The sequence below is a fragment of the Podarcis raffonei genome, chromosome 8 (assembly GCF_027172205.1).
Source record: "Podarcis raffonei isolate rPodRaf1 chromosome 8, rPodRaf1.pri, whole genome shotgun sequence".
Lineage (NCBI taxonomy): Eukaryota > Metazoa > Chordata > Lepidosauria > Squamata > Lacertidae > Podarcis > Podarcis raffonei.
In genome coordinates this window covers 40310563-40326772 of record NC_070609.1, presented here as the reverse complement: position 1 = coordinate 40326772, position 16210 = coordinate 40310563, and the positions used below count along the sequence as shown (strand labels likewise).

Genomic DNA, 16210 nt, shown 5'->3' with positions numbered 1-16210 from the left:
GGCTGAGACTACAGTGGGAGGTTTAATAATTCCCTCTCCCTGTGTTAACAGCGCTCTCTCTCTCTCTCTCTCTCTCTCTCTCTCTGTGTGTGTGTGTGTGTGAGAGAGAGAGAGAGAGAGAGAGAGACTTCATCAGAATCATGGGATGGGGGGGGGAATTAACACCTATCCACCACTATTTCCATTCTATTCAGTCGCACCCTGACAGCCAATTGCCATTGGAAGGGCAGGGGAGCCCAGTTTTCTTTCGTCTAAAAACTTACTTTAATAAAAACAAAAACAACACAGAAAAGACACACTTATAAGACACTGACCAAACTCTTCTATTTAGAAAGTGTTTAACCTCATTAAACAAAGGAACTGCTTTGCAACCCCTGCCTGCAAAAAAACACAAAGGGAGTCTGAGCTTCATGTACAATGTCTACAGTACACATTAACAACTTTCTTTGGATGGCAACTGTTATTTGGGTGAGGAGACAGAGCCAATTTGGTGTTGGAAATTAAGGGGTTTAAGCCCATCAGCCACCACCACCACAATAATAATAATAATGGTGGTGGTGGTGGTGGTGATTGATGTCTGTTTTAAATTAATTACACATACATAAACCTGAGGTACTCATTAGATCATGTAGACCACTTGGTTAGATACAACTGAAGAGAGCTACATAATACATTTTAGTAAGGCAGTAGCAAGGCATATTCAACATAAAAGGTAAAGGGACATCCAGTTGTGGATGACTCTGGGGTTGCGGCGCTCATCTCACTTTACTGGCTGAGGAAGCCAGCGTACAGCTTCCGGGTCATGTGGCCAGCATGACTAAGCCGCTTCTGGCGAACCAAAGCAGCACACAGAAACGCCATTTACCTTCCCACCGGAGCAGTACCTATTTATCTACTTGCACTTCGTGCTTTCGAACTGCTAGGTTGGCAGGAGCAGGAACAGAGCAATGGGAGCTCACTTCGTCGTGGGGATTCAAACTGCCGACCTTCTGATCGGCAAGCCCTAGGCTCTGTGGTTTAACCCACAGCGCCACCCTTCATATTCAACATAGCCAGTCACTAAAACTGCAACCCAGCAACTCCCCATACCCCATAATAAGAAGGTATATTTTTTTTCTCAGCAGTGGCATTCTTGTAATATATAATCCCTTAAGGAAAAACCTGAATCTAGTTCATGTGCTTTGAGATAATAAGCAGCCATAGCTTGGTGTCATCCCTCTAACACCATCCTTTGTACTCTCCTATAATATGAAACAAAACTGTCCATTCTATGGACCAGTTAGCATCCACAAAACTGCACAACCAATTCCATATGCCCAAGAGCGCATTCAACTTCTACTTCTCAAACAGCAATATCTCAATGTGAGAAATATCTACAAAGGCCTGGTCAAGACACTACTGCTGTGCCCCAGGAGAGGCTGGTCCATTAGGACAAATGGGGTACTACCCTCTGCAACCTCAGTCTGCCATCAGCCAGCCTCCGCCTGCCTGTTTTTATTCTTCTTCTTACAACCAGTCCAGGGGGTGGCGCTGCCTGCCAACTTCCTCTGCCTTAGTTTCAAGTGTTGCCTTTGTGAAACTCAGCAGGTAGGAGGATGGGAACAAAAGTAGAATTAGTTGGCTCCACCTGTCACTGGCTTTGGTTCCGCCTATTGCTAGTCCTGCTGCCTTCTGCATTACCAGTCCCAACAGGCACCACTTCTGTGTCTTAAAACACTCACTTCACTAGAAAACAGGTTCCAGTTACTCTGAATGTGTCAAAGAGGCTATTCTTTTACAACAGTGAAGGCTAAAAACAGTTTTTCAAAAAATACACTGAAAATTTTAGTTTTTCGAGAAACCTGCAGACACTTTGAAATGTACATAGAGTATTGTTAAGGGTGCAAATAAACGGCCTGAAGTGCCTAAAATGCCCTAGGGGACATGGTCTAAGGAAACTTAATGCAGCCATCTGTTAAAGCCAATAAATTTGGGTCTGGTCAGTGCCTGGATGGTAAGCCACCTGGGAAGCTGATGTACACCACCTTGAGTTCTGTGATGGAACATAGGAAGCTGCTTTATACCAAAGCAGACTATTGCATCAATCCATCTCTGTTTTGCTTACACTGACTGAGTGACAGGCTGACATCTTTGCCAGTCCTATCTGGAGATACTGAGAATTGCACATGAGATCTTCTACATTAGGCACGTGCAACAGGTAGATCGTGATCTACCGGTAGATCACTGGACATCTGTGGTAGATCACTGGTAGATCAGTGGCTCCCCCTAAAGAAGCTGAACAACTTTGGCTCCCCTAAAAAAAGCTCAGCATTTTGGTCCTTCACCCCCAACAATGGGCCTTCCCTCCTCCCTAAAAGAAGCTCAACAGGTTTGACCAGAACCCCCCATAACAGGGCTTTCCTTCCTAAAAAAAGCTCAAAAACTTTGACCTGAACCCCAAAAAGGGGGGTAGATCACTGCCAGTCTTTAACTCTGTTAGTAGATTGCAGTCTCTTGGGAGTTGGCCACCCCTGTTCTACATGAAAAGCAGGTGCTCTACCACTGAGCTACAGAAGGTGGGATATAAATGAACTTCAATAAAATCAATGAATAAAACTAAATTAATATTTCCATGACTAAGTAAAATAGAGGCCCAGCTATATGCAACACTTTGTCATGTGTAGTTATCTACTTAAGGGCATACATAACACAACAAAAATGAAGCTGCAGAAGGATGCAGATATTTTTTATTGGGAGGAGGGGAGCATCTGGTGTGTCTGTGAAAGCATTAAGAAGCTGCTCCTCCATGCTTCCACACCTGTATATTTTACATATGATTTTAAATTTCAGAGTAAAACCACAAGTAGTTCCCAGATTTATGTTAAGTCACTATCTTACTGTGGGTTCAATTTTGCCTTCATTCCTACCTAAGAGTACAGATGCAAGTTCTAGTTTTATAAGCAGAAGTTGGTTCAATTAGAAAGTTGGTAACATACCATACCTGAAGCTTCCTATTTTTTGAAGGGATCTGAAACTGCTGTGAATTTTATCAATAACCCAGTAAGTGCTCCTTAACATTTTTCTTCTGATCAGTACAAACCTTTACACATTAAGCTATTAATCTTACCCTGGCTTAGTTTAACAATTCCTGTTATGATGATGACAATAAGGGCAATGACTTTGGCATAGGTGAATGCATCCTGCACCCTTGTTCCCCATTTAACATAGGCACAATTTATAAACGTTAGAAGACCTAGGAGACAAAAAGGGAAGCAAGGAGGCATTAGAAAGTGCTTTGTTTTTGTCTTTTAAAAATCAGTCATTGGTTTGAAATTCTTCTCCATGCTAGAGCTAACATGTCACAATTACATATTTGTGCAAATAAGCTTAGGAAATCAGGATAAGGAAAAACCGTATTTATAAAGACGCAGTTTTATAATTAAAACTAGTCTGTTATTTAACAGTTGGTTAACTTCCAACAAACTGCAAAGCAGAAAGGATTTCAGGACATATGCACATCTAAGGAGAGGGTCTAGAAGGCATGAAAATACTTATTGGCCCAATTTGCAGTCTAATTATCATCTTAGGAGTAATCTTGTATCTTTGAAATGAAGGAAGGTTGCAAACGAATACACATTTTAAATAACAACATTCTTATTGAAAACAGGAATCACCACTTAAAAACTCTTTGACAACACAGTCTGTCAGTATAGTGGTTAAAATACCCAAGCCACTAGACCTAAAGGGCTAGAAAAATTTAAGGGTAGTTCCATGGTTCAGGGAAACATCTTAAGCAAACCATTTTGATGGCATTTAAAAAACATTTACTAAGAAATGAAGAAGCAAAAAGCAATGCAAAAGGCAATGCAAAATTAAATGCTCCTTTTCCTTTAACCATCTGAAATGTCTTAATTCTCATATTCTTGACTATTTTAGAAAAATAGAAAGCAATAAAAACATTTTCAGCCATCACAAAAATGTAAAAATTGCTTATAAACAAACAGGAGAGAAAAATGGCTGAATTTCTCATCTTTTTTCAGCAAGTCCTGAACTCCTCAATGAAATGGGAAGAGATTGACTAGATTATGAGAAGCTGAAATTGAAAAGGATACTTCTAGTAACATTTCTAAAGGCTACTCAACTTATTACCATGCCCTACAACTTAAGTTGTTTCCATTTGACAAGCCAACCTAGATACACAGGGAGTATCTTATGACAACACAAAGAACTTATGAAACTACTCAGTAAACAACAGCATGGTGAAATCTCTCTTGCCTCAGTATAGCAGAAGAGTATTTATTTATTGGTTTTTACGCAACTTAGTATCCACAACTGCATTTTCCTTCCTAGCCCCTGAGATCACAGATCAAGGCAAAGAGTGTATCCTGAAATAAAAACTATTTTAATCGTGTCAATAGTCTAACACACCACTGTTTCCACTGACCTGGGGAGAGAATGTTTTCATGATTTATTGTGAGTAAAAAATCACCACACCAACCAGTGTTATGCACATGTTTTCCTATCCTGGGTTCATTTACAAAAAATAATAATATATCATTCCAATCTGTGCTTCTCAGCCCCACACTAATTCTAGCCAGAGTGGTAAAACCACTCAAATCCTAATTGCCAGGAAAAGGTTGACAGGCTGTGTAGTTCCCCAGCAAGCTCAAAAAAGACAAACCAGTTTCATTGAATTTCAGCCACTTAAAAAGTAGCTTTTAATGCTGCCCCAATTCAAAGCACTCCAAATGAAGAAACAGAAAATACATCATGACAGTAAGGGTAATAACAAATAAAATGCGGAAATTCACAACTTTTGAATTTAGTTAATCTAATCAAGTCACAAATGGGGAGTAAGAAAATAAAGGAACAATAATGGCCATATTTGGATGATTGTAGCTTGTCTTAACAAGTCAAGATATGTGTAAGCCTTTTGTCTTCACAGCTCTACTCAAACAAAATGCTGAAGTATTGATTTAACCATAGTTTCTGATTTTGTTATATGGTTATCAGCTTCAGATCTTAAAGAACCAGACAAACATGCTAAGTCTACACTGAAGTCCCAGTCAAGCATTCAGCCAAAGAAGGAGAGGACAAACTGTGCAGGGAGTGTGGTGCCACACCCTCTATTCCCAACCATTGTGTATTCAACAGAAAGATATGAAGGGTGATTCTAAGTGTATTCAGCCAAATGTGCATCCTCAGACTGTCATACATTCAACGTGAAAGTCGGGAGTGGAGTGCAGTGGGCAGTACACATCTGGATGGTGCATGCATCCCCTACACAGTTTGTGTCCTCATGCATTTGGATTAAAGCCTAAATAAGGTTTTACAGCCTATAGAAATGAATCCAGATCAGCACAGAGTTAAAGGTTTATTCTCTTTGTAAGAGAAAATAATGAGAAGAAAGATCTCAAGTATAGTAACAAACACAATAAGCCAGGGGTCACCAACCAACCAGCTACAAGCACCATGGTGCCAACAAAGGCCTTCACTGACGAACCCAGGCAGGGACCCCAGACTCTGAAAAAAAGACTTTAAAAAGTCTAAAGTCCTCCTACAAACAAAGGTATGGACCAAAATGTACAGATCCCCTTCTAAGTGATTTCTGTGAAATGCGGAATTTATAGCCAATGAGTGAAGACAGTTCTATGGCCAATGAGTGAGTTGTTTGGACACCAGGTAATAGGAATCCTTAGGGTCTTAAAGAGCTGCTGTTTTCCCCTCCTCTTCAGTGCTTCTGTCTTATTTTCCAGGCAGAAATTCAACAGGTTAATTTCTTTCTCAAATGGAAATACAATCACCATGATAGTACTTTCTCTAATCTTGTGTTGTGGTGCCATGTTGTATTATGCTATGCCCCCCATAGCATAACCATGTTGTGCCTCCTGGCCCAAGAAGGCCAGCGACCTTGACAATAAGTAATGTATCCTGTTTATTACTGTGAGCTTTCTATAAGGCCCAAAAACTAGCAAATCATTACAAACATCAGAATGTAAAAGATGTTTTCCTGTATCTTACTACAATAGTACACTAAGCTCATATGAATAATTTTGCACTTCTACTTCATTGCCTCTCACCTGCATTCTAAAAGATGTTACAAATTTTGAATATTTACAACTCTTGTCAAAGTGCATGGATATCTACCTGTTTTGCCTACTAACTGTTTTTCCTGTTAACAATTATCCAGTGCTTCTGGAAAGTTCCTTAGTCTCCTCCTATACATATTTAGTGAATGTGCATAGCACTTTCAATAAGTTACTTCCAGTAAGTGTGCCAGGTTTGCAGTCTTAGCCTTCAAGTAAGTAATCTTGCCTAATCTCCTTGCATATGTACAGAGAGAGCCAAACAAAAATCTGCCTGTTATATCTTAAGCAGACAAAATTTTGCAGTGCAAGAGACATGTGGGCTGCATGGCCAAAGGTTCTGGCTTATGCTCCTAGGTTGTAAAAGGCTATATTTAGTTGCAAACTAAATAATGTTCTCACTGTTATAGCAACCAGTTAGTATGCATGGTTGTTCAGGGAAAATATGGATTTCAAGATCTGAACCTATATTTTTTTTAAACAATCTATTCCTCCTAACCATTAAAAAACTAAATGGAAGACTCCTATTCCAAAAAAATAATAATTTAAAAATAATAATAAAAATTCTCCACATAGCAGATGTTGGGGATAAACAGGGAATCACTGTCTTCTTCATGTCCAAATTCATGTCCTAATTCCCAGAAACACAAAGAGCTGGCCAAAGTTGGACATAATATACTGGCCATAATATAAGAAATTCCTAATCCTAGGAATGCTAGAAGATTTTCTGCCTACAGCTCAAGACTTTCTTGCTCCTATTTCTGGCTACTCAAGACTAAGGATATCTCAAGCATTCAAGTGGTCTTCAAACAAGTACAGCCCTGCTGTACAAATTCAACCCTGCTCCTTCTGTCATTTATCTTGCCATAACTAATTTAACTGTTTTGGAAGCATATTTGACTGTTGAATCATTGCAACTGATGCCTAGATGGACTCCTTTCTTTCCCAAGCCTACATCAAGGTAGCACTTTTGTTTATAAAATACTTACATATACAAGCCGCTGCAATAATTCGGCAAGCGATGTAAGGAGGTTGACAGGAAGGGAAGACAGGCTGCACGATATAGTTGGCAAATGTTATTGCAATAATTGCCTGGCTGGTTGGCTCAATGATCAATAGTGAAGTCCACAGACGTATAAAGGCAATGAAGCTTCCAAAGGCCTCCAGTATATATGCATAACTAGCTCCTGATTTAGTGATAGTGGTTCCAAGTTCAGCATAACATAGAGCTCCAAACACTGAAAAAATCCCACCAATTGCCCAAATTACTAGTGACAATCCATAAGATGTACTGTAGTTGAGTACTCCTTTGGGGGAAACAAAGATACCTGAACCAATCATGTTTCCTACTATTAGGCTAATCCCATTAAGAAGAGAGATTTCCTTTTTCAGCTGCATTGTTCCTTGGTTTCCTTCATTTATTTGAGTATTGCCACTTTGATCTATTTTGTCTGCTTCCTTAATTGGGTAATATTCAGTCAGTGAATTCAGAGGTGAAAAATTCTCTCTCTCTTCCATGATGATATTCGCATGTATCCACTGCAACGCCAACCCCAAACTACAACAAAAGAGAAAGATATAATTAAATACTAGCAATTAACTTTTTGAGAGCTCTATTGGCTATTGAGTAATGTATAAGTGCTATAAACAAACAAACAAACAAAGCAAAACAAACCTGAGACATTCTTGTTTTATAGTGTGAAAGGTGGGATACAATTAGTCATATAACCAAAAAGCAGCATTGAAGCATTTATTACAGGACTACTGCTCAAAACCAATTTTAAACTATAAAGTCTTAAAATGCTTCATCACAGTAAGTACAGCACACATTACACAAGTGTCTTTGTAGCAGATCTCTGGTAATTACTCATTAAAAGTTTCACTCCAAAGCCTGCACAAAATCGAGTCTTAAAGCAGGCCTGTAAATAGCCACATGTCTTGTCTGTAGTGGGCAAGAATTGCCTCCAGTAAGACAGGAAAGTTTTAGTATGCTGGAAAATAGTTCACTCTTTTCCCCCTTCCAAACCATCTCAAAAGGTGTGTGTCTGGGCAGACAAGCTAGTAACCTTTGTGGACTTACTTGCAAGGCTGTATTAAAGTAATGTCACAAGTGCCTATTGCTATAATTATTCATTTAAAATTCATTTACCGCTTGCTGTATTATTATAACTACAGTGGTACCTCGGGTTACAGACGCTTCAGGTTACAGATGCTTCAGGTTACAGACTCCGCTAACACAGAAATAGTACCTCGGGTTAAGAACTTTGCTTCAGGATGAGAATAGAAATTGTGCTCCAGAGGCACTTTAGCTTTGAGGAGAGACCATAGTTCAATGCTAGAGATGCATTGTTTGCACAAGATCCCTGGTTCCACCCCCAGGATATCCAGTTAAGGAATCTCAAATTGTAAGGATGTAAAAGATATTGTCTAAGACCTTGGAAAGCCACTGCCAGCAAACATAAATACTCCATAGGTTGTATCTAAGTTTTACTCACAGTAGACCCATCAAAATTAATGGTTCAAGTTAGTCACGGCCATTGATTTTCAAGCCTCTACTCAGAGTAGGACTCGCATTGGATACAACCCAATACTGGGTTGGGTAGAGCATGTAAAGGCAGCTTTATATGTTCAGCTACAGAAACTTCAAAAATAAGGCCACTTTACACATAATGTCTTCTGACATTGAAATTATCTCAGTGCAGAAAAATGTCATCTACAAATAGGCCCCACTTAGGAAGCATACTAATTGAGGTCACAACCAGACAGCACAGGCAACACAAAATCCAGAAGGGACAAGTATTTATGGAACCATACCTCTGGAGTTGATGCTTTACAATAAGGCAGGACAAATATGTACATGCAGCCCATTTGTTATATTTAACTTACATTAGGAATGTCCTTTTGCATTTTTAGAGCACCATCCACCAAGCACAAGCCCCCTTCATATCAAGCTTGGCTTTTATCACATTCCAGACATCCATCAGTAAAATCATCCAATTAGTCATTCATTCTCTGAATTAATGCATTGTCTAGAAAATCAGACATTTCTGCTTACAATCATAGCTCAGGTTAATTAAGGAACATTTGTTAGGCATCTGGTAGATTGTGATGGGTTATCATGGACCATACTCTGTTCATTTGGTTCTTGAGGTTGTTGTTTTATTACTGTACTGTTGTTAGGTTTAGAACTCTTTATTTTTATTCTCTTTGTAAGTCACCTAGAAATTATTTTTACTAATAAAACAAATACATAAATAATGAATAGAATATGCCTAAAAAATAAAAACCATAGAAAGTGTAATATCATATCAGGAAGCAATAGTCAACCTTTTTAGATATAGGACACACATACAAGACTTACTTTGGGGCTGGGGGCGGGTTACCTGTTCTTTCTGTTCTACTATCTCTTTCTCCCTTTTCTTTCACCTACTCTTTAAACAGATCTTAAACACAAAAAGGTGACCACTCCTGATAAGGCTGTGATCCACTTGGGACCTTCCACCTACCAGCTGGAAGTTCAATGCTGTGAGACAAACTCTTTCATACACTGGGGAGGGGGGAACTTTCTGGCTTTAGTTTAACTAGCATTGCATCATATCTGATCAAACCAGTTGTTAAAAAATTGACTATGTTAAGTCTAACAAACACCACTGCTTCACAAATAAACCTATTGTTATTTTTAGCGGTCGCTGTCACATAAGTAACCTGAGCTCCTCTTGTGAAAGGAAAACCACACTAGAATGCATTTCCCTTTGAAACAACAGAAGGCAGTACTATTCTCAGTGATACTTCTGCTGTCTGCAGCTGAATTGATACTCTTTCCCAATTTATTCTATCTCAACATCATGAATACCATCACATTATTGTTTCTCTTAAAAAACACACCAAAAACTCTTTCAGGGGACACAGTTGTAATGTTCCTGACTGTCAACGTTTTGAGAGCAGGCTATTGTATCATGCACACCCTCTTTTCATGCATACAAATTGCTCTCGCCATTCCTCAGACAGCCTATGTCTCCACCAGCATTAGCCATGCATACTCTAACCATGTTCTCTCTTTCCAAACCCCGACTACAATGGGTGCATGGGTTAGCACTGACCATGCCCAAGATCAGTATAGGCATAAATTCTTGACCATGGTTAAAGCTATGAGAGGAAGGGTGAAATGATTAAGTGCCATAGAGGGATGAAATACACAATCCCACAGCTTGCTGCTAATATCATAATCATAATAAAAGATTAAGAGCAATACTTCTGCACCAAACAATAGCAATACTTTATCATCAGCCCAGAGGCCTGTAACTTTCTGGACAGTCAGTTTCACTGGTTCGGTCATCTTTACATTGTTACTGTGTTGAGTCTACAGAAAAACTCCTGAAAATCAGTATATATACTGTATTTGCTTGGTTTCAGCTAGAATTAACTAGAATTAACAACTGAGATGAAATTTTCATGGTCCTTCTCATTCTTTTTTGATTAAGAAATTGGCAGAGACATTCATGAGTAAAGTGGTACCTCTAGTTACGAACTTAATTCGTTCCGGAGATCTGTTCTTAACCTGAAACTGTTCTTAATTAGCGTGCTTTCGCTAATGGGGCCTCTTGCTGCCGCTGTGCCGCCGGCACACGATTTCCGTTCTCATCCTGGGGCAAAGCTCTCAACTCAAGGTAACTCTTCCAGGTTAGCGGAGTTTGTAACCTGAAGCGTTTGTAACCTGAGGAGTTTGAAACTCGAGGTACCACTGTATATGTGTGAACCAGCCCCCAGTTAAACAGACAGAGAAATTGTCAATTGCAAGAAAGACTGTACCACAAAGTACAAACTATTGTGCAGAATGGCTCCCCATTTGTGGAATGCTTTCCCCAGGGAGGCTCACCTGGCACCTTCATGATATATCGTTAGGTGCCAGACAAAAATGCTCCTATTTAACCAGGGCTTTGGCTGATTAACATTCTATATCCTTTTAAATGTGTTTGTAGGAGAGGGTTTTTTGTTCCCATTCTTGTTTTAATTATATATTTGCACTCTCATTTTGTATATTTATGTTGTGAACCACTCTGTGATCTTCAGTTGGAGGGTGGTATACAAATTTAATAAAAAGTAATAACAGTAACAATAAGAATAACAGAAAAGTGGATTCCTAATAAACAAGCAATAGAAATCAAACCCAAACATGAAACCACCCACCCCTCAAATTCAGAGATGGTTTTGCTGATGTTTGGCAAACATTCATAAAGAATTTGTGTTCTCAGACTAAAGGTGTCACTATGCATGGCAATGAAATATAGGGGGGGCAGTGAGAAACCTACAAATTCTAGGTGTTTTTGAATACTTTTGAATAAATTGGAAGATGGGGGAAGGCCCATTAATGCTATTTACACCAAAAACTAAAGTAAAAAATTGAATACAGAGTTCATGGTGGATTTATAGCAGGAACTACAATGACAACATACACACAAATCTCCAATGCTAATTTTGTGTCAGTTACTATGTACTTACTGATTGAACGGCTTGTTCAACGGCTTGCACACTAGTTACAAACTTTGTACAACAGCATCAACAATTCCAGCATTTTTAAAAACTGCCTTCCCAGAAATCAGTAGCTGGTCACAGTGCTCTCTTCTTCTGTCTCATGAATCAGCATCATATATTCTGTAGAATATACAAGTATTAGGAACTCAATAAAGTGGACTAAAATAAATAAGGACTGTGTTGAATATTCACTGCAGGATATTCATAGCATTGTTTGGCATAAGTGAAACTACTACCAAACTAAGGTAAAGTAAAGGTAAAGGTAAAAGGTAAAGGACCCCTGGATGGTTAAGTCCAGTCAAAGGCAACTATAGGATGCAGCGTTCATCTTGCTTCAGGCCAAGAGAGCCAGGATTTCTCCACAGACAGCTTTCTGGGTCATGTGGCCAGCATAACTAAACTGCTTCTGGCACAATGGAACACTGTGACAGAAGCCAGAGCACACGGAAATGCCATTTATCTTCCCACCACAGCAGTACCTATTTATCTACTTGCACTAGTGTGCTTTCAAACTGCTAGGTTGGAAAAAGCTGGGACAGAGCAACGGGAGCTCACCCCATCACGCTGATTTGAACTGCCAACCTTCCGATTGGCAAGCCCAAGAGGCTCAGTGGTTAAGACCACAGTGTCACCCGCGTTCCTACTATCAAACTAAAGCAAAAGAAGTTTGGTTATCATCACAGAGGAAGTATGAATCTGTGCTGTGTAAATTAGCAGAACTCCTATGTAGATAAAAATGGGAAGTGTAAATGTATCCTAAGATACACAAGGAGACAGAATGGCACAGTGGGAAGGCAGGAAAAGAAAGGAAAGTACTAATTACACAGACTTAATTCTGGCACAGGAATCTGGTACCTGATTTGTGAGCGTCTACAGGGTGCTGTCAGACTAATACCCTAAACTCAAGTGACTTTATTCAGAAATATTTCCTACTGATTTCAGTGGACTCTACTTTCCACTGAAACACAATTATAATCAGGCTGCAAGTTCTTGAAAACAAGATACTTAAAAACAATTCCAATGCAATACGTATACACCATCCTATATGTTTCTATGCTCATGGTCAGCACCAACTAGTTTTCCAGCTTAAGATGGATTGAGGGGTGGTGGGCCAGTTTCCCCCATTCCCTGAATAGCCTTCAATAAAGGTGCTACAGGTGCCACTTCTCCACAAGTCCTTGCCTTCCAGCTGGCAATTGTGGTGTGTCAGGTAAAGGTAAAGGGACCCCTGACCATTAAGGTCCAGTCACGGACGACTCTGGGGTTGCAGCACTCATCTCACTTTACTGGCTGAGGAAGCCGGTGTACAGCTTCCGGGTCATGGGACTAGCATGACTAAGTCGCTTCTGGCAAACCAGAGCAGCGCACGGAAACGCCATTTACCTTCCTGCTGGAGCGGTACCTATTTATCTACTTGCACTTTGTGCTTTCGAACTGCTAGGTTGGCAGGATCAGGGACCGAGCAATGGGAGCTCACCCCATTGCGGGGATTCGAACCGCCAACCTTCTGATTGGCAAGCCCTAAACTCTGTGGCCCTAGACCCACAGTGCCACCCACGTCCCAGGTATGTCAGGTAGCATCTTTTTAAAAAGCAGATTTAACTCAAGGTACTCCAGTTGTTGATATCCCTTTTAAAAAGATGCAAAGCACTGCTATCAGTACAAAGAACAGAGACAATGAAGCTGCAGGCTTTGAAAACATGCCCTCTATGTGTAACATTAAACACAACGAAAGGGAGCAGAACCACATCCCCTGGTCCTGCCCCATCAGTCATTCATGTCATCCGTAGTATTTCAACAAATGAGGGTGGGGCTTTATGCATACACTTTTGTACACATAGGCTTCCCATGTGACCTGCTACTGCCATCACATAGGGTTCTTGAATGCATGGAAGTCTATGCACACACAACTGTACATGTGTAAACAGCCGTTTTCAATCATCCTGAAAGGGGGAACATGATCCCTCCTCCCCCATCTCTAGGCTCCTAGGACAACGAAGTGTAATATGTGTGGGTGGGTGTTGATTGTGTACTTTCCTCCATGCTGCAGTCCCCTTTTAGTAGTAGTGGTAGTATTTATTTCATCCATTTGTCACTTACATATAAAATGTTTCAAAACAACTTACATCTTATACCTTTACCTCATCTCTCCCACTCTTTCATACAGATGGTGAAGGGAACAGCAACATTATTTTTTAACCCTGAGGGTAGCAAAATATATTGATACAATCTCTGGTGCCTAGGAATATTTCCTGGGAAAGTAGACAAGATAATTGTTTCACCACAGCTATCTCTCCTTTTTCCTCATTCTCTCCAAGTAAAAGAGAGCCTAGTGCCCATTTATTTTAGTGCTAGGCTGCCAGTGATATAGTATGGTCCTTTTGTATTGCATCCTGAGGACTGTTGCGACCCGCAATTGATCAGAGTGAGGGAAAGTGTGTTTCTTTGTGTGTTTAAGTGTGGGTGAATGTGTGCTTGTGTAAGTACAAGTATAATAAAGGGTTTGGAATTTGTGTAGGTATTGAGTGAGTGGAAGAGTATTAAGTAGAATCTTATTTTTGGAATGCCCTCGCATCAGATGTCAAAGAAATAAACAACTATCTGATGTTTAGAAGACATAGGAAAGTTTTTAATGAATGATGTTTTAATGTATTTTTAATCTTTTGTTGGAAGCCGCCCAGAGTGGCTGGGGAAACCCAGCCAGATGGGTGGCGTATAAATAATAAATTATTATTATTATTATTATTATTATTATTATTATTATTATTATGTTTTGCTTTACATACTGTGTTGCTCTATTTTGTTGTTTGTTTTCCTGGCTTTTTCATAAACAGTGGTATACAAAATCTGAAATAAAGAAAAGTAGATTTACTTTGGCAGCAGCCCCTTATCCCCTGTTCCATATAAGTGAATGGGGGAAACTCTATTCAGACCTTCTAAAATGTTAAGCTCGGAGAGGGCCCCTAATGGTAGTTCCCACCCTTTCCCTCTGAATATGAGTCATTTTTACTGATTTTAATACTGTATTTTTTAATTGCCCTAGAACCTCATGGTGAAAAGTGGATAAGAAAGCAAACAAAAACTCCCATTCACTTGTATGTGGACTTGGCTGCAACAAGGAACAGGAGCTGCCATCAATCCATCCAACCCAAAGTGCCTTGGTCCTCAGCTGCAGGTGTCAGGCTCCACTAGTGCAGGGATTCCTAAACTGTTGTCCATGGGCATTGTTTAGGGGCAGGGAGCCCCTCACAGGGGCCTGCCCAGGACACCTTGCTGTCTGGGAGAGAGGACCAAATTGTGCCCCACCCCAGTAAAGGTGTACAGCACCTACAGACTCTTCAAGTTATTTTACACAAAAATTAGCTGCATTATTGTTATATTTATTTATACCCCACTTTTCCCCCCAGAAGTGGGATTCTAGGTGGCTCGCAAAAATTAGGCTAAACATTAGACTAACCAAAACATCACAAAATAAGTGTGCAAGCTTCCAAGTTGTCCAGAACTCTTCCTCAAGTCAGATCAGCCTTTGTCAACCTCATGCCCTCCAGTTGTTTTGGATTACAACTTCCACCAGCCCTGAGCAAAATGTCTGGAGGGCACCAAGTTGGTGAAGGCTGGGCTTAGATGTTGGCCGGTGCAGAAGAGAGAAAAATGATGCTTAACTGAGGCCTTCCCCTGACAGCCAAGTTTTTCTCTTTCTCTTGTCCCCACCCCATTTTGCTTTTTGTCTGCCTTCTAGGGAAGACTGATGAAAAAAACCTAGAGGACTTCGGAGCTTGCACACTATTTGGCAACATTTCAGTTGGCCCCACAGAAACGTCCCCAGGCATAAAACACTGACTCTCCTATTCCTGGTGGTGGTAACAGCAGATAATAACATCAATCTGAAAATAGTAATAATAATAAATATTCAGTTTGAATATTCAGCATTTGAAACACACAGAGACACCCCCCCCAAAAAAAAACCCCGTTGCCTAATGGCAGGGCCGGCCTGAGCCACCCGCCACCCTCCTCGCGCTGCCCCGACACCCAAAATAAAATAAAATAAAACCTTTTGTGGCGCCTGCACTGGCGATAAAGAGAAAAGGGACCTCGGAGGCAGCGAGCGAGAGGCACAGGGGAAAAAAGAGCAGAAAAAGCCGGTCTCCTTCCGCCGCCGCCGCCTCGTCCCACCCGCTGCCTCTGAGGTGAAGCCCTGAGGCACCGCCATCCCAACCCCCAGCAGCACCTCGAGGGCGCCCAGCCCACCTTGGCTCTTCGCTCCCCTTTTAAGCCTCGCTTCTCCTCCTCCTCCTCCTCGCTCGCCTCACGCCCCGCCGAGCCGGAGGGATGCTCAGGCGAGAACGCCAGCCAGCAAGCCGGGCAGCCTGCCTGCTGCCGCCTCCCGCGCAGGCGACCTCTAGCCGAGCAGCTTCCTCCGCCTCTCGCCTTGTTTTGTTTTCCCCACAGCGAGTGCGGCTAAGGAGCTGGGCTGCCGGCCCAAGGCCCCGCCCCACCGCGGCTGAGGCGCTCGCCTGAAGAAGGCCGCCCTGGTGGTGGTGCTGGTGGTAGCAGCAGCAGCGCAGGCGGCGGCCTGGACGGGGCTCCTCCCATCGCCTACGCCCTCTGGCGTC

General features: G+C 41.1%; 1 protein-coding gene across 8 annotated transcripts in view; it reads right to left on the bottom strand.

The window, feature by feature from the left end:
• Positions 1-16118, bottom strand: part of SLC7A6 (solute carrier family 7 member 6) — a 30244-nt gene extending 14126 nt beyond the window's left edge. For 2 of the 8 annotated variants that reach the window (XM_053399507.1, XM_053399502.1), the window contains exons 1-4: positions 14384-14444; positions 11565-11717; positions 7055-7623; positions 3107-3232 (exon numbers count right to left, since the gene is read on the bottom strand). In XM_053399507.1, the coding sequence (XP_053255482.1) occupies positions 3107-3232; positions 7055-7583 (655 nt within the window). In that variant the 5' untranslated portion in view covers positions 7584-7623; positions 11565-11717; positions 14384-14444. Of the gene's footprint in view, positions 1-3106; positions 3233-7054; positions 7624-11564; positions 11718-12152; positions 12173-14383; positions 14445-15648; positions 15776-15845 lie in introns of those variants that run through there. The other 6 variants (XM_053399503.1, XM_053399505.1, XM_053399504.1 and 3 more) reach the window with 6 other exon arrangements.
• Between the last annotated feature and the right edge of the window lie 92 nt (positions 16119-16210).